Here is a 21401-nt window from a genome sequence, read left to right as displayed (position 1 = left end):
ATGGGATACAGTAAACTTATGCATGTATGAAGGAGGCACTGCAGAACTGAGATGTTTCTGTGCATTTGTTGTGGTTACAAACCGCTGCTCTTCCTGCAGCACTGTGCCCCCTTTCCTACGGGCATCATCTCTGTGTTCCTGCTCCAACAGACATCCCCACACCTCTCCCTTCATGCCCAACCCAGCCCCCAGTGCTGGCTGCCGTAGCTGCAGACTCAATGTTTTTATTCCAGGCTTACAATGTTTTACATTTGACAGCACATAATTACGGCGTGGGGAACAACCCACAGGAATAAGTGTTGCTACATAAGCAGACTTCAGCATTGGGTTGTACAGCCATCAGGGAGGCTGACGGGTGTTCAGCCTGTTGAGATTTTGCAGGGACCTGTAACACCTACAGTTAGCAGGAACTGAAGCACGCTGCCTTCCTCCTGGGCACAGGCAGCTGCACACCCATGGCCTGTGCTTTCCTGGTGCTTCCTTTTGGCCAGTGGAAATTTATGGCATCTACAGCACCTTGAAATACAGCTGAGAATCCAATTCCAGCCTGGAGAGGCAGAGCCTGAGGCTCGAGGTGAACTTGGCACACCCAGGCATGGCTCTCAGGTGGTGCATGAACGAGGTCTGCAGGTTTGTGCAGAGCACAGACTTTGCAAACTCAGGAGCAACATGGGACTGTGGTGCTGGTGCAGGAGGTCAGAACAGAGGGATCTGGAACACCCTGAACAGGTTGCCCAAAGAGGCTGTGGATGCCCCATCCCTGCAGGCATTCAAGGCCAGGCTGGATGTGGCTCTGGGCAGCCTGGTCTGCTGGTTGGCGACCTGCACACAGCAGGGGATTGGAACTGGATGAGCATTGTGCTCCTTTGCAACCCAGGCCATTCTATGATTCTGTGATCTGCTGGACACCTCTCATTTCTCCAGCAGTTTGCAGGGGGCCAAGGCTGTGCAGCCACCCCAGCGTGACAGGACAGTGGCAGTACTGGGACAGGGACACCATTCATTCCCAGTCTGTCCATCTAGGCTGCAGGAGGGTGCGTTGCTGCCTGCTGAGGCCCTCTGCTTTCACCTGCCCCCATGGCTGTACAGCTTTGGGGCCGCCCATTGTGTGGTGCAGAGTGAAGCCAACCCCTCAGCCCTCCTGCACTGCTGAGCAATGGGAACACGACAGTAGGAGGCAAACATCACCTAACGGGAAAGCCTGCTGCATTAGGGCTGCGACCAGAGGCATCTCAGCTTCCCCAATGGCCAAGCAGTCCGTCAGCTAACATCAGACAACGATCCCTGCCCTTCACACTGAGGCCGGGAATCCCACTGCCCGTTCCAACCCCGCGAGCCTCGCGACGCACAGCCGCGCCATCAGTCGGCTTCAGAGTGAACGCGGCTCGCCCCGCCCCCTGACCCCCATTGGCTGTTGGGCGCTCTAAGCCCCGCCCCCTCGGCGGGGGTTGGCTGGAGGTGGGGGGAGCGGGGCGGAGCGCGGCGGTCGGAGCGCGGCGGCGGCGGCGGCGGCGCGGGGCGAGCGGAGTCGGGGGCGTCATGGAGACGGCGAGCGACGGCGGCCGTTTCCCCCGGGCGCTGCCGCTGCTGCTGCTGGTGCTGCCGGTGCTGCCGGTTTTGCCCCGCGCCGCCGCCGAGCAGGGTGAGCGCATCCCCGGCACCGCCCGTCGGGTTGAGCGCTTCGCCTCCGGTGCGGTGCCGCTCTGTGGGTTTCCCTTCCCTGTGCAGCCCTCGGGGATCCGCCGTGAGCTCGTTAAAAGGAACGGGATGGGGAAGGAGGGAGGGCGCGGGGTACCGCTGTATCCGCAGGAAGGGAGGGAGGAGCGGGCTGGGATGGAAGGCACGGGCGGTGCGGGGCGCAGTGCGGGCACGGCATGGCTCGCCGGGTTGCTGTTTGCTGCCAGCGAGCGACTCCTGAAACTGAGAACGTGGGCAAATGCCCCGTCCTGCCGAAAGAAACGGGCTGTTCTGTGCGAGAAGAGTGACTTAGAAGCTGGGATGTATTATTTAAAGGAAATTCGGGCTGAGATCTTTGCGGGGTCCATCGGGCAGCAGCGGGTTCGTTAACCTGTGTTCCTCTCCGCAGTCGTCCTGATGGACTCGAAAGAATCCCAAGCGGAGCTGGGCTGGACCTCACACCCTGCCAACGGGGTAAGGGCAGCCCTGGGTGCTGCGTGGGGCTTGCATGGGAATCCTTGGTTGTGTGGGGCTGAGAGAGCCGGCGTGGCCACGGGGATGGAGTGATAAAGGCGAACACCTCCCCAAAATGCACCCTGTGCTCCTATAGAGCAAATTGTCAGCAATCTGAGTGGCACAGGGGTGAGCTCCAGTCCGTTCCCTGCAGCAGGAGCTGCTGTTGGCAGAGTATGGCAGCAAAGTCAAAGTTTGTGTTCCTCACTGCTTCAGCTTTGTTTTCCAGAAGGCAAACAGAGTGTTTAGAGGGGAAAGTGAAGCATCCTGGAGTCGTCTACCTTCCCTGGCTGTCAATCTGCAGAAGAAACAGTGTTTTGGGTGCATTTAGCAAGCTGGCATAAATATACCCTCAAAAAGAATTGCTTTGGGAAGTGTCAGGGCATCCTTAAAGCTTGAATCACCAGCTTGCTCAGAATCTGTGCTGGTGATTTTGATTGCACTTGCAGGCAAAGGACTCATCCTGTCCCAGCTCTAATTTCTCCGAGCAGAGGAGCTGCTGCTGGTTGTGATGTTGTCACTGCATGATGGCTCTGTGTGTCCTGAACCATCTGTGCCTTCTGTGGGTGGCTCTAGGAGCTCCGGTGTGGGATGGTTCCACAGCCCTGTGACCACAGCGTGTGGTTTGGGTGGCTGAGGGATGCTCAGTGCCTGTGCTGTGCTGTTTGTAGGTGGTGAGGCAGCTGGGGAGGCACTTATAGTGGTGGCTGTGTTCTGCTCAGGCTTTGGCTCCAGCTGCCAAAGCCTCTCGGCCTCTATATTCTTTTCACAGTGGGAGGAAATCAGTGGTGTGGACGAGGAGTACAAACCCATCCGTACCTACCAGGTGTGCAACGTCATGGAGCCCAACCAGAACAACTGGCTGCAGACGGGTTGGATCGCCCGGCGCGACGGCCAGCGGATCTTCATCGAGCTGAAGTTCACCCTGCGGGACTGCAACAGCATCCCAGGTGTGACAGGCACCTGCAAGGAGACCTTCAACCTCTACTATGCCGAATCCGACGCCGATCTGGGCCACAGCATCCGCGAGAGCAAACACACCAAGATTGACACCATTGCTGCCGACGAGAGCTTCACGCAGGGGGACCTGGGCGAGAGGAAGATGAAGCTGAACACAGAACTGCGGGAGATCGGGCATCTGAGCAAGAGAGGCTTCCACTTGGGCTTCCAGGACGTGGGTGCTTGCGTGGCCCTGGTCTCCGTGCGGGTTTATTACAAGAAGTGCCTCAGCACCGTTCAGAACCTGGCGGTTTTTCCAGATACGGTGGCAGAGACGGCTTTTGCCACGTTGGTGGAGGTGAAGGGCACGTGTGTCGAGCACGCCCGGGTGGATGTGGATAATCCCCCCCGGATGCACTGCAGTGCTGAGGGAGAGTGGTTGGTGCCTGTCGGGAAGTGCCTCTGCAGCCCAGGCTTCGAGGAGAGGGACGGGAGGTGCAGAGGTAACGGGGCTGTTTGCATCTTTTTGGCTGTGGGAGAGCGCTGGGTGGACGTGCCAGAGCTCTGAATACCACCAGCATTTCCCCCCAGCTTTATTTGGAGCCCTAAAATTACCCCCTGTCGTTAATATCCCCATCGCCGTGCTTTAGACGCAAGTTAATAATTTGGTGACTTTACAGCTCTCAAGGTTGCTTTTAATGACAGCTGTAAAAATGAATATAACCCTGACCTTCCCTGGGGTCTTCTTAATGAACCCAGTGCTGGGACCATTTTGGAGCAGGAGAGGTGGTGGCTGTGGGTACGGGGGATGCCTGGGAGCTGCGGGAGGCGAATGTGGGCATCCGTCTGCACATCTCTGATGTGTCCCTGGGGATTGCCATGGGCTCGTGTGAGTGGAGCAGCTTGAGCTGTCCTGGTGTGAATGGGTTTCGGTGTGAGAAAAGCTCTTGTTTTCACATGTTGGGTAGCATCGGTGCTCGTTCTGCAGCATGGAGCCTGCTGCCTTCAGAGCAGCACAGCCTGGGGCTGCTGGAAAGCGGGCAAAGAAGCACCGAGGCCAGGGGTTGCCAGGGCCCAAGTGCTTCAGCTCTGCAGTAGGAGAGTGAGGTTTTCCAGAGGGAGAAGATGTGCTTCGATGGCGCTGCTTGAGGCTTTATGGATGTGAACGGTTCAGACATTCCCCTGAACCCGGAGGGGTTTTTATGGTGCCCCAGCAGTGACTCTTCATGCGCTGCCCTCCTCCAAAAGACCTTATTAAAACTATGGGGTTGAAATCTCATCATTGCTGACTGCTTCAGTGGCTGCGTGGCAGCTCGCCACGCTTTCCCCATCTGTTTGGAGTGGGAATTTACATAGCGAGTCCCAGAAGGCTTTTGCTAATGTTTCAGGTTTCTCTGTGTTGAGTTTAAATAATTCATATTCTCTAAGGAAAAATATCTCAAGTAATTTAATGGACGTAATTAAGTTTTTCCCCCCTCGCACAGAAAGCAGGTCATTAGTCACTCTCAGCGGAGCAGCATCTTATGTCTGGTCAAATATCAGAAAACAGTTTTAAGAGTTGAAAGTTTTCGTGTGTGTCTTATTTCCTTCTTTTTTTTTTTTTTTTAAAGCTTTGAATAACTGTAGAAGATTTGTGATGAAAGCCTTTCCGGGCTGCAGAAATTGCTGTGCAAGGACAGGAGCCCTTGAATTGGAAGTGGATAAAGGGAAGGGCTGTCTGGGGATGCTCTGTGCCCAGCAGTGCAGCCAGGATGCTGGGCACCAGCCTGGTGTTGCCCCTCATAACCTGTCCCATGCTTGGCAGTGGGATGGCAGAAGTGATGCAGGGCAGAGCTTAGAGGTGAAGGAAAGGCAGGGAAATTAGCTTTATTTCCTGCTGAATGCGGCTTCGAGTTGAATCACACAACCTCCTTGCTCTGGTGATTTAGGTGCTGAAATCACCCTGCTGCTGCGAGAGCGTTTGTATCCTCACACTGAAATTAGGAGAGATGAGAAAAGACTAATAGGATTTACGGCGCTGCTAATTAGTGCTGTGATAAAGCCAAGCCTTTTTGCTGTCCGTCTTCCCACATAGCACCGTTCCTCTGAAGAAATCCCAGAGCACCCGACAGCTTTCCTGGGTTTGCACATTTCTGATGAATCATTTTGGTGATCATTGAAACGCAGCCATCTCTGGGGTGGAAGTGAGCAGCTTTAGCATCTGCTTAACATCTTCCTGCGAATGAGAGGAGAGCTTCTGTCACTGTAAATACATTTAAACTGCTTTTCTTGTCTAATATACACCTCCAGCCAGCTGCTGGCCTGTGCTTACCCTGATCTTAAAACCTATTTCCAGCAGATGCACGGTGGGCGGGTGGAAGGTGCTGCAGCACTGTGGGCCATCTCCTGTCCATCCCTATCTTGTTTTCAGTTGGCTTCTCAGCACTGATGTCTTTTTGCCCTTCGTTTTGCCAGGTGTGAGCTGCAGCCCTTCCACGCCATTCACTTTGCAACAGCTTCTGTGTAAAATGAAGCTGCGATGTGAGGGATCTGCCTGACGTCTGCTGTGAAGTTGTCTTTTGTGCTTCATCTTTCCCATCCAATCCCTTGCAACACCCGCAAGGAGAATTTCGACAAAGCCCAAGGTTAATATTTACCAGCCAGTTTTGTTGCAAATGAGACAACTTCAAGCAGACGTTGAATTAATGTGACGGAGATCCGCTTCCAGAAATAGCTGTCAGCCACTCTTCTTTGACAGAACCGTAAATTTGTGCTGTGGTTCAGTCTCATCCATTTGTTTCCCTCTGCTTTTTGACAGGAGTGGTGGGAGCTGGCGTGGAGCTGCTGGGACAGCAGTGCTGCTGTCACCTACATGGGGCTCGGTGGCAGTGACAATCAGGTCAGGCGGCTGTGTCCCTTCTGTGCGAGGATCATACATTGCTGATGCTAATTTTAGGGAGAAAACAGTTGCTAGTGCTTTGTCTGGGTTTTTAGAGTCTGTTCTCAAGTGAGTTTGATGGGGGTGGAAGGGATGGCTTTGCCCTCTGTGGTGCAGCAGGCAGGGTTGTCCTGGAGTGTCCATCCCTGGTGGTGTGCAGGGGGATGCGGGGGCTTTACAAGGTGAGAAGCTGTCTCTGTGGTCTTGAAATGCAGAGATGAGGCGAGGGGTCAGCAGCTGCTAGAAGAACACGGTCTTTGCTAATGGCATCTACTGGTGGTGCAAAGCCTAACTCACGCTGGATGCTGTGCAGTTAGCAGCAAGTGAGCTCTGCTTGGATCCATCAGGATCTGCCCGTTGGGGTGTCCTGATGGATCCACCAGCAGAGCAGTGCCTCTGCCCCAATGCCTGTTTGAGCCAGTTTTGATGAGAATGGATCTTATTTTGCAAAAAGCAAGGCTGCAGTAGTAGTCCTTGAATTTGATTTTCCAAAGGGGAGCACTGCAATAGAGGAAATATTCACTGTTCCATAAAAGCAGCCTTCCACCTCTCGTCCCACCAGACCTCCCCTCTGCTCCTTGTGCTGCTGAGTGCCGTGGGCTGAGGGTGGAGGAATGCCATCTCTGCCTTCAGCCCCTTTTTGCTGTGCACACATCTCCTGGGACTGCCATAAAGAGCTTTTGTTGGCCAGCTGCTCGTGCTGGATGGCAGCACTCATGCTTCCTCTTCTTTGGGAGAAGGGAACGAAACCATCCAGTCCCCTTGCCCAATGCAGGATGGGGATGCTGAGAGAGGGGCTGCGTCGAAGGCAAAAATCAAAATTAGTGATCCTGAGAACCAGTGCAGCATCTTGTGATGGCAGTGCGCTGGAATATTGCCACTGCTCAGCTGTTTGCTGCCCTTCTCTGCAAGCTGTGGTGTCAGTGCATCCTTTTCCTGGCTGATTTATGTGTTCTGCCCCCCCCCCCAGATGTGATACAGCAGTCGTGTCTGACTGGGGGTGGTGGGAAGATCCTTTCCTCTGTGGCTTATGCCCCCATCAGAACGTCGTGTCTCTACAGTAGTTGAGAAATAAAAAAGTTTGAGTGGGAATTAAAGAAATTTAGAGTAAACAGTTGCAATATTCTGTGGGTCGTTACAAAGGTACCTCCTGAAGCCCAAGGTCTCCTTTTCCATTTAAGTACAAAGAAGATGGATCTAAATGCTCAGCGCTTGGGGCTCCTGATTTGTTTCATCTTTTATACATTAGCTTACAAACCTGTGTGCACTCCTGGAGTTTATTTTATCTCCTGAATGATGCCAGGGTATTATGCATAATAAATTTATTTGTTCTCCTGGGACTCTGCACTGAGCACCAGGCTTTCCTTTCATCCTCAGAGCATCCTGTGCAGCCTGTGGGATGCTCAGCTCTGGGCCTGGAGCTGGGCATGCCATAGTGGTGTGAAATGAGGACACATTGAGAGGGGCTGAGGGAGTAAATCCGTGCTGCAGTTAGAGGACTAATTGGTGAGGAAGTTTAGATTTGGGCTTCCTCTCTGAATTATTGGCTTTCTCCTCCTGGGGGTTGTGCTCTTGCAGAGTGTGGCTGGAGCCCCTTTTTGACCTGAGCAAAGTGACTGGTTTTTAAGGTGTGGGGAGCGTGGCACTGAATGAATTCTGAGTATCTGCCCATCAGCAGCCCCTGGGGAACCCGCAGTGCCTTTGGTAGATGCTGCTCTCCTTAAGTTCTGCAGACGGACCACCCATATGAAATATGCTTTCTCTTTGGTCTCTTTTTGGAGTAATGATCAAGCTCGGAGATATTTATTATTCTGGATTGCATGTTATATTGCTGTATTATAGTGTGTCTGAAATAATTATGGCTGTGGAAATTGTGGCAGAGCCAGACACAAATTACTCTATGACACTTAATTTTAGACCAAACTACTCAGAAAATTGCAAGCATCACAGTTGGCTTGCAGCATTCTTGTCAGGCCTAAGGTTATACAGACCTGGCTGCTGGATGGACACGGTGGTTGTTCTGCTGAAATACAAAGGGAAACCCATCTTGCCCCCAGCTCAGGGGGCATTGCAGGGACTCACACACTCAACACAAGCAGGGTGAGCTGGAGGTGTGGGTTGGCCAGCCCTCAGCATGGGAGGAATTGGCTGGCTGTACTGGGGAACTGTAAGGGACAGCAGTAAACAGCAGTTGGCTCCATGGATGTGCCTGCATTGATGTGTCCTTGAGGAAAATTCCTGCGTGAACAGCAATGAGTTTCTGCTTGGTTCTGTGGCACTGAATTCAAGTGAATGCCTTCTTGGTGCTGAATGGATTTTGATATTTCAGGACTGCCTTACTAAATATACTTGGGTATTTAATTTTCCTCTAGACTAAATCACAGAATTTAATTTCGGCTATTAAGAGCTCATTGTTGGAGATGCACAAAGATCTACCCTCTGGACACAGGTTTTCATTTCAGTACTTCTCCAATTATTTAGCGAGGACTGAAATCATAGAGTAGCGTTGTCTTAAAGCTTTCAAGGATGCTGGAAACGACTGTGGGCTTTTTGAAAGTGTTACTGAAAAAATGGCTATGAAAAAAGAAGTTTTCAGGAGGAAAACTGCCTTTGAGTTCTCCTCGAGCTGACACAGCCTGAGATGCCCATCCTGGTGGGCAGCACTGAGCCCAGAGGAGCAGAGACCCGATGCGGTGCCGCATTGATCTCTCCCTCCTGCTGACTTTGTCCCTCCTGCACGGGCACAGAGATTGCAGAAGGTCTCTTTCCCTTCATCACGGCAGGGCTCAGTAACGGTATCGCTTGCTGCCTGCAAAGTATTGATTACAGCTTTTGCAATAAGACAAGGCAAGATTGCAAACCCAGCGTGCACGGGAAGGCAGGAGCCTCTCTATTACCCGAGGACATTTGTTGACAAGGCTCTTTCACCAGCTCAATATACTCCCGGAACTTTACTCTGATGCTATGTTTTGCACAAGGTGCCCTGTCTGGTTTGGGGCTACCTGTCCTCATCTGTGTGTGCTCGGTGGCAGCTGTCCTTCCAGGGCACCAGCACGATTCTGATGGGAAGAAAAAGCAATTGCAGAGCTCTGGGGGATGATGCAGTGCTTGGAGAAGCTGGGTCTGAGCTAGGAGGAGCTCTGAAGTCTGTGTCTGGGGTTTAATTTAATTACATGCTATATGAAGAGAGTATTTTTGTTTGTTTGCTTTAAGCCTGCTGCTTGATAATTTCATTAGCTGCACCCGCAGCCTTGTGTGTTGTGAAATGACAAGTGACAATGCTCTCTTTTCCACGCTTTTAGCGATGGGATGGAGTTCAGCACGGTGTCTTTTTGGGAATCTCTTCCAAGCTGAGCAGCCCTGCTCTGCTGGGGCCCCATTTCCTTCTTCTGGCAAAACATGAGGGTTTTAGGGTTCCCTTTTTGGAGATCTGCTGCCAGATGTCACAGCAGCCAGAGGCTCCCTGGGGCAGGCAGGGTGCAGGCAGGCATCATCCCACGTCTTGCACCCACCCTGCCCACACAGATAGATCATCTGATAAAGAAAACAGGAGAAATGATGTGCTTACATGAGCAGAAAACTCAGCTCTGTGGAGGCTGAGCTCAGGCTGCTGCCCGCTGTCCCTTCGCCCTCCTGAAGAATGTTCTCTGCGCTCCTTTAGAACTGGGAGGCTGGTGTGAGACCCTGAGGTCAGCCGTGGGTATGGGAACTGCTGACACCAAGTGCATTTCCACCAGCATTTCAATGAAACATTTAGGATGTAATAACCATTGGCTTGATAATGGCATTAGGATGGATGGAAGCTGGATGTGCACACCTGGTCCGAGGGGTCAGCATCACTGTAGCTGCTGTGGGAGACAGCAGTGTGGGCAGTTCTGTGTTTTATCCCATTGCTGATAACATTGCTGATAACAGATATCCCATTGCTGATAACAGAAAGTGAGGCAGCACTTTCTGACTGATGTGGTTCAGGCAGGGCCGATGACCTGTGCTGGGAGCTGGGGGCTCGCGGTGCTCAGAAGGGCTCCTTCACATCTTGATATGCTTTAGGCACAGAGACGGATCTGCTTCTTCCTGGTGCTCCTGGAAATGATGTCTGCTTGGATCCTGGTGAAGGTCTGCAGGGAACGGGGGCCGCAGAGGAGCCCAGTGCTGTGATCCACACGCAGCCCCTCTGGTTGGCAGTTCCAGCAGAGAAAATTAACGCGCATTAAAAGAGAGCGGACTTTGTCAAATACAATTTCATGACCAAAAAAAAAAGGAAGAAAAAAAAAAAAAAAAAGGAAAGGAATTGATTTTGGAAGACAACCGAGTTGTAGTGTTAATTACAAATGACTGTATAGGCGTTTTGGGTGAATCTGCAGGCGTTATTGATTCCTGCTGGCAAGCACACGGCTCTTCCGCCGTCTGCAGGAATTCAGCAGCATGAATAAGTTCAGCAGTGCTCGTGCATGCAACGTCCCCCCTGTTTTCCCTTTGTTCTCAGAGATCTGTGAGGTGTGTGAATCAGCAAGCTGGCGTGAAACAGTTGGGTAGGAAAACCAAAAGGTAGAACTCATCAAAAGCTTTCAGGTGGGGGGCAGAAACACGCTGCTGGACTGCAAAGGAACTTTCCTCGTGGTCTGGCACAGCTCAGTGTGATTGGAGAGGCGAAGCCACGGGCACACGTGTGCACATGTGTTTCCCAGTGGTGGAGGCAGGCAGGAGGTGTTTGATGGGCTCTGTCTGATTTCTGTATTGATGCTACCTGGAAGCTGTGTGGGTTAAGTAGCTTTAGTCCTAAATCCGCGATACAGTGCAATTTCCACCTCGTATTTAATCTTCCATCTGTGCTCATCCCCTCAATATTTTATGCTAAGCTTCGGTGTTTGCTCAGGTCTCAGCCCCATCCTCTCTGCAAAATGATGAGCGCTGTTTAATTAGGCACCGATAAGCTGCAGGAAATGGATTTTTGGATTCCTCAGGCCCTGCTGAGTGGCTGGGGCAGTGTCAGCGAACATCTCCTTACCTGGATTTGCCTGTTCAAACCCACCTGTCCCATCTTCCCTGCTTGAGTGTGGACAACGTTCCCATGCTTCAAAAAGAAAACAAAGGTTAAGTGAATTGTTTGAGGTAATCAGCTGTTGCAGCGATGGATGTCAACATCACCCAGGCTACCGGCCAGCTGGTAAATAGAGCTGGGGTGATTAATAACTTCATTTTACTGCTGCATGCAAAATCCTGGCCGTGCTTCACTTGAAAAGAAATGCAATCAGCTGCAGAGCTGCAGTCAGTTGTCCTGCTTGGTGCACTTAGCGAGTTGCCTCTAATCACTGCTCATCAGTTAACAAGATAAAGCTGCTTGGATGCTGATGCCCCACAGCTGATAAATCAGGGTTTCAGCCAGGGATCCCTTGCTATTTTTTAAGGTGAAACATCTATGCCCAGCTTGCTGCTGCCTGTGGAATGCTGAGATCCGTGCTGGTGACAGAGAGGCTTCTGCAGCCCCTGGGGGTGTGGGGCAGAGCCTGGGCTGCAGCAGGAGGAGTAGTGGCAGCAGTGAGGTGCTGCAAGCTGGATCCTGCTGGGGAGGGGGAATTAAAGCTGTCCTGTGATAGCTTAATCAGAAACCAGGCCTTTTTCGTGCCTCTCTGCATCCTTAATTGCTCCAATCTACCTATGGCTAAGACTGCGTGTGGGAGAGGATGCTGCTTTTTGCTCTCTGAAGTCACCTGTTCATGTCCAACAGTGGCAGCAGATGTGTCTGTGTGAGAAACCCATGGGGTTCTGCTGCTGGCAATGCAGTGTGGTGACAAGGAGGGAGTGTGCCCTCTTGGAGAAGTGAATGGGGGGCACGGGGAGCATCTCACGTGGGCACCAGTGATGGAAACGCAGAGAGGTGATGAATTTGTCTGGCCCACCCAGCTGCTCCTCCTCCAGGATGAGGGATTATTGGATTCCATTATTTAATAATTCAGTTGTGGTGGTACCGGAGAGGCAATTGTGTAGCAAACAGAGAGTTTCATTCTGTAAGTGGATGGCCTGATTGCTGGAGAGCTGCCGCATACCCTCTGCAAAAATGAGCACTGCAAAGTAACAGAATTGCCTGTAAACTAACTGGGGACCAAGGAAAACGCCTGTGGGATGAGGTGGAGAGAGGGGGAGTTTGTCTCAGAAACTGAGATGCATCTGTGATGCATCAGATGTCGTGGGGTGCTTCTGCACTCCTTCTGGAGCATCAGAATAGGACAACCAGGGAACAGAGTTAAAAACAACAACGTGCAGAAAGCCAGGAGGCTGCAGCACTCCTGTTATTGGCTGTGATTTCAGTGAAGGATTAGGCAATGTCTAAATGTTGTTTTGTCAACTTCCTTCTCCTAGCTATTAGAGACGGGGAGGAACTGCCTGAAAGATGCTTCTAATTGAAAACGCTCAATTTCCTACCATGAGATGTCAAATTTATGTGACTGCTGGGCTTGCCTTTAGCTCCGGGGGATGACAGCAGTATATTCCCTGGTTTTACTGCTCGAGTCCCATCAAGTTTGTAAACAAGATTGATTTTTCTGTTCTGCCTGACAGAGGCTACGAGCAGGAACCCGGTGCCAGCGTTGGAGCTTTGATGCTGTAATGAGAAGCTGCTCCCTGCAGAGCAGGACATGCCGTGCTCTGGGCTGGGATGGCTGAGCAGGAGAGGAGCCCCTGGGAGCTCAGGATGTGCCTGCAAGCTCTGCGTGCCAATGGCAGTCCTGCTGCCCTGTGCTGTGGGCAGTACAAAAGGAAATGCAAGCTGAATGCATTGCCACACGTATTGGTGTAACAGTAGGCTTGCTTTGGTTTCTCAAATACAAAGGGGAGGCTGGAAGTTTTGGAGGTAGTTTGAACACCCACTATTTATTTATTTTTGTGTGTGTGTTATCCAGTGCCTGAAGTAGGGGAAGGCATTTACTGTGTGTTGCACACTGCCTCTCTGCTGCTTCTCTGTTTGTGTGCCAAGCCTGTGCTTTGAAAGATCAGCGTTATCTGGTCCTGGAGCTGTGCTGGGAACTGGGAGAGGAAAAGGCAAAGCTGCAGACTGTCCAGTCCCACTGGTTTTAAGGGCTTTTCATTTCTGATTCTCCATTTTTACCGGTTTTCATCTTTAGTGTAGAAAAGCAACATTGAGTCCTGCCCAGAGAGACTGTGGATTCTCCACCCCAGGAGGTGTTTAGGATGGATGGGGCCATGGGCAGCCTGGTCCAGTATCAGATCTGGAGGTTGGTGGCTCTGCCTGTGGCAGGGAGCTGGAACTTAATGATCCTTGGGGTCCCTTCCAACCCAAGCCATTCTATGATTGGCAAATGCTGATTTTCATTCCAGATACCAGGAAACCCCTTGCTTGGGCACAACTGGAATGGGCTTGAGGTGGCTAAACCTTCTGCTTTCTGTCTGCTTGCACTGTGTGACAGAGACCTTGTGTGGAAAGGAGCAAAGCTTTCAGGTGACTCTTGAAAGGCTGCTTTTGTGACATAAGAGAAAGCAGAAATCTCCCCGTGCTGCTGCTCTGCCTGCAGCTGGCTGTCCGTGTGCTGGGACAAAGCAATCCCACCCACAGCAAGATGCAATCACAGCAAGATGGATTTATTTAACGGCAGTGAAATAATGTCCCCTGTAAACATTCACCCGTTTTCAGCATCCCATGCAAGTCTTCTCTGCCCCGGTGCCATGCCTGGTGCTTTGTCCTCAGATCACAGCCAGAGCTGCCAGTTTTGTGTCATGAGAAAAAGTAATGAACTGGAGTGCAGTGGAATAATCTTCATTAAAAGGAACAGTCTCAGCAGCCAACTCCTTAAAAATGATGAGAGAGGGGACTGTGCTTGGGGAGCTGTTTGTGTGGGGACTTCACAAGGCTGCGTGCTCAGGGAGCTGATGGAGGGGCAGCAGGCAGCAGCCCCACATCAAGAAGATGAAGCCAAGCAGAATGTATTTGTTTGCAGGCTGCTGCTTTTTCAGATGTTGTTTTAGGGCTAAAGTGAAGCTATTGTGAACTGCTCTGTGGGGTTTTACAGCCTGTTTTTTTGTTGTTGTTTCTTGTGAAGTAATGTGTCTTTCATGCAGAAGTAGCTCCTAGGTGTCCTGCTGGGGTTGGTAGGTTGTGCACTGTGCAGACTGTGGTCAGGATCAAGCAATTCCTCGACCAGCAGATGAACCACTTTCTTGTTTGAATATCAAAGACACTTTCCAAAGGGTAAAGGCAGCCTGTGTGTATGGCCTGTAAAAGTAAATTGCTGCTGCTGCTGTTTGACTTCAGTACATACCCCAGTGGCTGCAGTGACTGCTGTCAATCTGCAGTGATGGCACCACAGCTGCCAGCACGTGGCCTCGTGCACAGCTTTGTAGCTCTGGTAGCCAATGAGTTCTCCAGCTTCTTGATCTGCCCTTTTTGGGTTGGTGCTAAGTCTTGCTGTGACTCCCACTTCCTTTTGCTCTGCTCACCTGGCACTGACAACTAAACTGTGGGCTTTCTGTATCCCATATTTTTCTGCAGCCACCTCCTCCTCCAAATCCCTCTATAGCTTCCAGCATCACTCTGGCTGATGTCCTGCCAATAGCCATCATTCTTTCAGTGCCTCCACAGCCCACTGAAAGGGTCCCACAGCCCTGGAGGAACCAGCACCAAGTGACAGCATCAAAATGTCCATTCTGGGTCAAACCAAATGGACATCTCCCTTGGTGCCAGGATCCCAGCAAGGAGCTTGGAGGGTGATGTCCTCTGGCCAGCAACAGGCAGAGGAAGTCCAGGGAGCAGGATGGTGCCGTCACCAGCTGTGGCCCTGTTCTGTTTGTGCTGTTCTTTCAATAACTCCCTTTTTCTCTTTCCAGCATGCCTTCCAGGATTTTACAAGCTCTCCCTCCGCCTCCCTCTCTGCTCTCCTTGCCCTGAGCACAGCTTCACACATGAAGAAGCCTCCACCTTCTGCTCCTGCCAGAAGAACTACTCCAGGTCCCCGTCGGACCCTCTGTCTGCCTCCTGCACACGTATGTCTCACTGAAACAGCAGCTTTGTAGCACCAAGGAGGGCTGGGCCTGGGGAGGGCGATGGGCTCTCCTTGTTCCATGGGGGTGTGGGGTTCAATACATCCCACATGTGGTCAGACATGCAGGCACTCACTGGTAAAACTAGGGCGGTTAGTTGTTCAATGTAGTTTGCAGATTTTAATTAGTTGGCCTCTAGTTAATTGGATTGGACCTCAGCTCCTTCTGTGATGGATGGGGGTAGAAGTGCCTGCTTGGCATTGAGAAGCTCAGGCATGGGTTGGATGGCAGGGAGAGGTGCTGTGGGTGCTCCTCACACCTTGTGTGAGCTGTGGCTGGATGCGAGTGGGAGGCTCCTCCAAAGAGAAGCCCACTGTGCAGTCCTATGTCCTGCATTCCCATCCTGTGAGCTGCCGTGGGGCAGCTGCCTGAACCCAGGCCTTGTTCCGTCATCACCTGCGTCCCCAAGCCCTACCAATGGGAGCCCTGAGCAACCTCAGGCACATGGCTACCCTTCTCCTCCTAGGCCCCCCATCTGCCCCAAGGGACCTGGTGTACAGCCTGCGGCGTTCCTCGCTGGTGCTGCGTTGGAGCGCTCCTGCCGACGCGGGCGGCCGCAGCGACCTGACCTACAGCCTGTGGTGCAGCCACTGCCCGGCGCCGAGGGGTGGCTGTGAGCAGTGTGGCAATGGTGTGGGCTTCGTGCCGCAGCAGACGGGACTGGTGGAGCGCACCGTTACGCTGGTCAACCTGCTGCCCCACGCCAACTACACCATCCGCGTGGTGGCCCTCAATGGCGTCTCGGCTGGCAGCCCGCTGGCAGGACAGCCCTACGCTGAGGTCAACGTCTCCACTGGGCTTGCAGGTACTGGTGGGGTGGGGATGTGACGTGTGCTGCGGGTTCCTGGCTTGTTTGTGGCACCTGCTGCTCTCCTTGATCCCAAAGGCACTCTGGGGAGTGGCTGGGGCTGGGCTGGGAGTCACAACTCATTCGAGCAGCTGTAGGTTGGGTTTGCAGCTCATGGAAAGCATATTCAAAGAGATGTGCCACTTATAAAAGGACTCTTTGAATATTGGTTATGCTTTGGAAACCAAAATTATTTTATCTCTTCTCTGTGCTGGTCCACAGCAAGATTTTTGACTGTAATTATCTACTTGATCGTATAATAGAATCATAGAATACATTCACAGTATGGCTTGTGTTGGAAGGGACCTTAAAGCCTGTCTAGTTCCAAGCGCTGCCCTGGGCTGGCTGCCCCCTCAGGGTCCCATCTGTGGCCTTGGACACTGTAGTGGAAATGCTAAGTCACAACCTGAAACAGTGATGGAGCACCTGGTGAGAAGGCAGGGCCAGCCCAGGGGAGCTCAGGTGCATGCAATGCAGCTGAGTGACTGAAGGGGTGAAGCCAGGATCCACCCCTTCCCAGACCTCACTTAAGGATTGGCAGTGGAGGTGGGGGTATCTGTTGCTGGAGATCCTTGCCTACCTGAGGCCTTCCAAAGATAAGCAGCTCTTTTCTTTCATTTCTGCACCCATAGCTGCTGCATTTGGCCTTGCTCTTGTTTACCATAGTCAAAGACTTTGCCACCCTGCTATTACCATCCCGTTATAGCATTAGAGGCACCTGCAGGGATGGGGCACGACAGCTCTCAACCCTCTGAGCATCCTCATGGTCCCCTCTGGAGCCATTCTAACATCTCTGCTCTAGGTTTGAGTTGCCTTAGCATGAGGGGAAGATGCTGTCATGGTCCTGGGGCTGTGCAGCACTGCCTTGTTGTGTCCTTGTCTGCTCCTCTGTGGCTACGTTATTAATTTGCATGAAAGCCCTTTGCCAAGCCACGGTTAATGGAGACAGATGATCCTCACATACCTCTTGGCAGGAGTTGGCCAACAATTTCATCAGAAAGGATTAAACTTTGATCTTGTTATAAATAATTTTCCCACCACTTGATCAAATGGTTTTGCCTGTGTTGTTGCTCTCTCTCCTATCCCAATTTCTGTGAATCCGCTCAATGGATGCTGTGCCACAGACTGCCCTTAGCAGAGGTGTCACTCCACATTAGGGCCATGGCTGTTCAGGGATGAATTTAGGGCTGGGAAGAGCCGTCCCAAAGCTCAGGTTAGTCCTGAACCAGCAGAGCGTATGCTGGGGAGGGTGGGAGCTTAATTATAGCTGATAATGAGAGGTCGCTGCAGAGGTTCCCATGTGGGTGGTGGGGAAGAGGTGGGTGGTGGGGCAGAGCCTGAGGCAGGAGGTCCCCGTGCTCCAAAGTGAACATGGCAACAAGTCCGTGGTGCCAGCCTGTGCCGAATCTCTAAGTCTGTTCGATGCAAGTTTTTATCTGGGTAAGTGGGAATCTCACCCCCTTACTCCACGCTGTGTATTCCTGAAGGAATTGAAGTATGCATAAAGAATACGGCATAATTAATCTTGTAATCTGCTCAAAATCAATGTCTCTTGTCGAGCTGTCAAGCCTCCGGATGCAGATGGTGGCACAGATTTAGCTCAGCAGCTGAGGTTTAGGAAACTGCTTGAAACCCTCGAGTGTTTTGCTTCTGAAGGTGTCCCTGCCCAGGCTGGAGCTGCTCCCCGTGTGCTGGGGCCCCTTTGTTCAAATCCATCACCAAAGTGCTGAGCGGGGCCAGAGATAAGCAGAGAGGAAGGCCTCAGGGATGCCTGGAGCAGAGGCAGCTCCTTTCATGGCTGCGATATGATGGTCTTGGGGATGTCTTTGGCAGCATCAGGAAAGCTCTGGCTGGAGATATGCAGATTCAGAGGAAAAATTAAACAAAGAAACAAGACCCTATTTAGCTGTCAGATCCCAGCTCCTCTAAATATAGCTCTAAGTGCATCTTTCACGCTACCCTTCCCCTTCAGCATTCACAAGAGGGAATTAGCAGTTGCTCATTGTATTTGTGAGGAAAAAGAGAAGATGCTGTTTAGTCGGCAGGAGGCAAAATTAATACCGTGTTTTTTCTAATCTGGCCCCAGCATGGGACTAAACAAAAGTGTTTGAGGAGAGAACGGAGCTGTTTACCTGCAGGAGCAGATCAACATCAGCTATGTAAATGTACAGCGTGGGACAATGTCATTTGTATTCCTGGCAGGGATCAGCTCCTGTCTTAAAGGGCTTTTAAATCTGTTGCAGATTAATAATGCAGCCAGTGCCGGAATGCATTCTGCTCTCTGAGACTGGGAAGTGCTTTTTGCTGAATGAGGTGCTTTGAAGCAGCTGCTCTGTGTGCACATTGCTGCTGCTCCTTTGGCTTGCCCACACTTTGCTGCCTGCAGTGGTGGCATTGGAGCCTTGCAGCAGTTTGAGTATGGGCTGCTTTGGAAGCTCCCTGCTCTGTGAGACTCTCAGTGCTTTGCCCTGTGCTTAGGCTGTTCCAACTGCCCGGGCACCTCAAATGCTGGATCTACAGCTTGTGCTTCCAGTTCACAGGAATTAACAGGTGCAAATTGCTGCTTCTGCTCTGCTGAGTGACCCTGCAGTCGGTTGGGCTTTGTCTTGGCTCTATCACAGCAGCTGATTGCACTAATCAGGGCCCTGGGGTGACTGATTGCATCGTGGGGTGGAGAAGAAAAGTGATTTGCAGCAGAGCAGAGCTGCTCTCTGTCAGCTGTAGCATCTCCCTGTGTCTCTGTGCACCTCGAGCTCTGCCCAGGTGGAGATCTCCCACTCCTGTGCTCTGACTCCATCTCTCCTCACTGTCTCTGACTCTGGGCATCACCTTCACCCGTGCTGCAGCTGTAGGTTTGGCAGCACTCATCTCCTGAGCCCGATCTGCTGCTCGCAGGGAGCGATACTGAATTACTGTGTAATTAATGGGTACAGAATGGACACTTAAATTGAAGAATTCAAGCTCATTTCTTAATACTAATATCAGTCAATGGGCTGCAAACCCATCGTCCATCTGTCCTCAGAGCATCCACGTCCCCTCTGGATGCCTGCTTAGACACCTGGGGTGCTCAGGGCACAGCACCTTTGTGCTGTTAATGGAGACGAGCACACCCACATGCAATGGAGTGGAGTTTATAAAACCAGGCAGAGCGCTGAATAATTTAAAGTTTGCTTTTTCAGAATAGAGACAACATTAGGGAAGCTTAAAATATTGATGGGAAACATAGCTGTGTTATTTTTTATTTTTTTTTTTTCTTTTCCCACAGTGTGAAATGCTTTATAGTCTGTGTGATTTTCTTTAATCCCTTTTAAGCATAGTGAAGGCTGGTGCTCACTTTGCTGGCATGTTCCACGTGTGCTGTTCTCCAGTGAGGCACTCGGTGGGCATGATTTCTCCTGATGGCTCTGTTAACAGTCAGGAGAAGCTTGTTCATGTTTTGTCAGTCTGTTTGCTGGGTTCAGAGATACAGGCAGACATCTGTGTGATATCTTATTGATGGGGATCATATAGCACAGCAAGGGGCACTTAGCTCCCTTTACAGGAGCAAAGCCCAGGCTGGATTTGGGAGCATGCACCGGCAGGGCTGCTGCCAAACTTCTTGTCTTGCTTTGTGCTCCTCCTCCTTTATGCATGAACAATTTGATATGCCCTTAAAGGTCGGCTCTGGGGCCAGTGTGTGTGGACACAGAGGGTTATTCCTTAAAATATCAACCCACATTTAGGCAGTGGGGGGTAAGCAGTGTGCAAGGGCTGAGCCTGATGCCCTCGGAGCGCCCAGCTGTATTCTGCATCCTCGTGCTCTCAGAAGAAGCTGAGAGGACTTGGAATCAAGGAACAAATCATCATGAATAAAACATCAGCAGGACGTTCTTCTGCAGTGGAGATTAATGAGCTAAGTCATAAATACAAAATTTCACAGATACTTAAGTTTACTTTCCAGGGACTTGTTCCTCTCTGCAGGAGTCCTGCTGGAGCAGTCAGGGCTCAGTGCGTGTCCTGGTTTGATGGAGAAGCAGCACGGGCTGAGAGCAGCCAATTCCCTGCACAGCTTTCCCTGTGCTGCTGTGTGCAGGTGTTGGATTAATTGCTGCAGACCCTTTGCTGTGGTGTGATCCTTGGCCTGGGGAGGTTGGGCTTTCTGATCAATCCAGGATGAGAAGATCCAGCAGAAGCATTTTTCACATTATGTTTTCCCTACTAGAACATTTCTTGTCTGTCTTAAAGAGCACCAGAGCCACTGCTGTCATAGCATCTCCCACCTCCTCCCTGCTGCTGCCCAGTGAGTGGTGGGCGCTGCCTTGGGCTGAGCATCATAGCAGTGCTGCTCCTGACTCAGGGGGAGCATTGCTTCCTTGGTGAGCTCCTGTGATGCAGCTGGAGCTGCTGGAGAACCTGCAGTATGTTTGCTAGTCTGGGCATTGGGATGAGCTGCAGCTATTCTGGGCAGGATATGGCATGGTGAAAGCAGGGGCTGCCTGCACAGGGAGGTGAGCGAACCAGGGGCAGAAATGCCAAGGAGGACGATGCAGCATGCAGTGTGTGCTGAGCAGAAATAACCAGGCAGCTTCTGGAGCACAGCTCAAGTGCTGGCAGCAGGCAGGGAGGGCAGCTCTGCCCGATTCCCAGTGTTGGGATGGGATGGGATGGGATTGTGAGTGGGGCAGTGCTGGGGATCTCAAAGTGTCCTGCAGCTCCCACACACCGTTAGCAGCAGGCACAGAGCACCTGACACCTGCAGCACTGTGGCAGAGGGTGCAATCAGGGCTTTTTGCTTCTTTTAGGACAGAGCCTTGCTAGCTGACCAGATCACAAAGCAGTTGTATTTTGGATGATCACCAGCTTGGAGTTTGCCCTGTTTCAGTCCTGATTCAGAGAGAGGAAACCACAAACTGCACAAGATGAATGCTCTTCAGCCATTCAGATTATTAAAAGCTTTTACTTTGGCATCAGAGGACAAAAGCAGAAACAAAGTGACCACGAATGTGAGGACAGTGGTAAAACCCCCTCTAACTCATGCTCTCCTAGCTATTAATGTGGCTGTTGGTAACTGCAGTGCCCCAGACTTGCTGGCAGGGTCCCCAGGCGGGCAGGCTCTGCTGTGGGGTGGCTGCTGGGGGCTTAGAGGGATGCTCTGCATCAGCCATCACCCCCTGCTTTCCCCTCTGCCCTTCCAGTGCCAACTCCTGTCACTGACATCCGCACCGATAAAGTCGAGCAGAAGAGCATCTCCTTGTCGTGGCAGGAGCCAGGCTTCCCAACCAACAGCACCGAGTACGAGGTCAAGTACTACGAGAAGGTATGGCTCTGGGGATGGAACCAGCACCCATGAGGCTCTGTTCCTCAGCACCCCGTGGCTCAGTGGTGGACAGTAAGGGATGTGAATGCATGCTGAGGGTTTTACTGGCACCTGGGACTGGCAGAAGCGCTTCCAGTGGGTGCTTGTAAAAGCTTTTCCTC

General features: G+C 51.8%; 1 protein-coding gene across 2 annotated transcripts in view; it reads left to right on the top strand.

The window, feature by feature from the left end:
* Positions 1-1539: 1539 nt before the first annotated feature.
* EPHA10 (EPH receptor A10) overlaps positions 1540-21401 on the top strand; it is a 29862-nt gene continuing 10000 nt past the window's right edge. The window contains exons 1-6 of one of the 2 annotated variants that reach the window (XM_042833921.1): positions 1540-1642; positions 2087-2151; positions 2963-3632; positions 14885-15040; positions 15564-15902; positions 21119-21240. In XM_042833921.1, coding sequence (XP_042689855.1) covers positions 1540-1642; positions 2087-2151; positions 2963-3632; positions 14885-15040; positions 15564-15902; positions 21119-21240 — 1455 coding nt within the window. Of the gene's footprint in view, positions 1643-2086; positions 2152-2962; positions 3633-14884; positions 15041-15563; positions 15903-21118; positions 21241-21401 lie in introns of those variants that run through there. The other variant, XM_042833922.1, reaches the window with a different exon arrangement.

The sequence above is a fragment of the Centrocercus urophasianus genome, unplaced genomic scaffold (genome assembly GCF_019232065.1).
Source record: "Centrocercus urophasianus isolate 14NV4802_14NV808 unplaced genomic scaffold, USGS_Curo_1.0 seq_43, whole genome shotgun sequence".
NCBI classification, from domain to species: Eukaryota; Metazoa; Chordata; class Aves; order Galliformes; family Phasianidae; genus Centrocercus; species Centrocercus urophasianus.
Note: the sequence above shows the minus strand (reverse complement) of the source record. Positions and strands in the feature narration are given on the sequence as shown.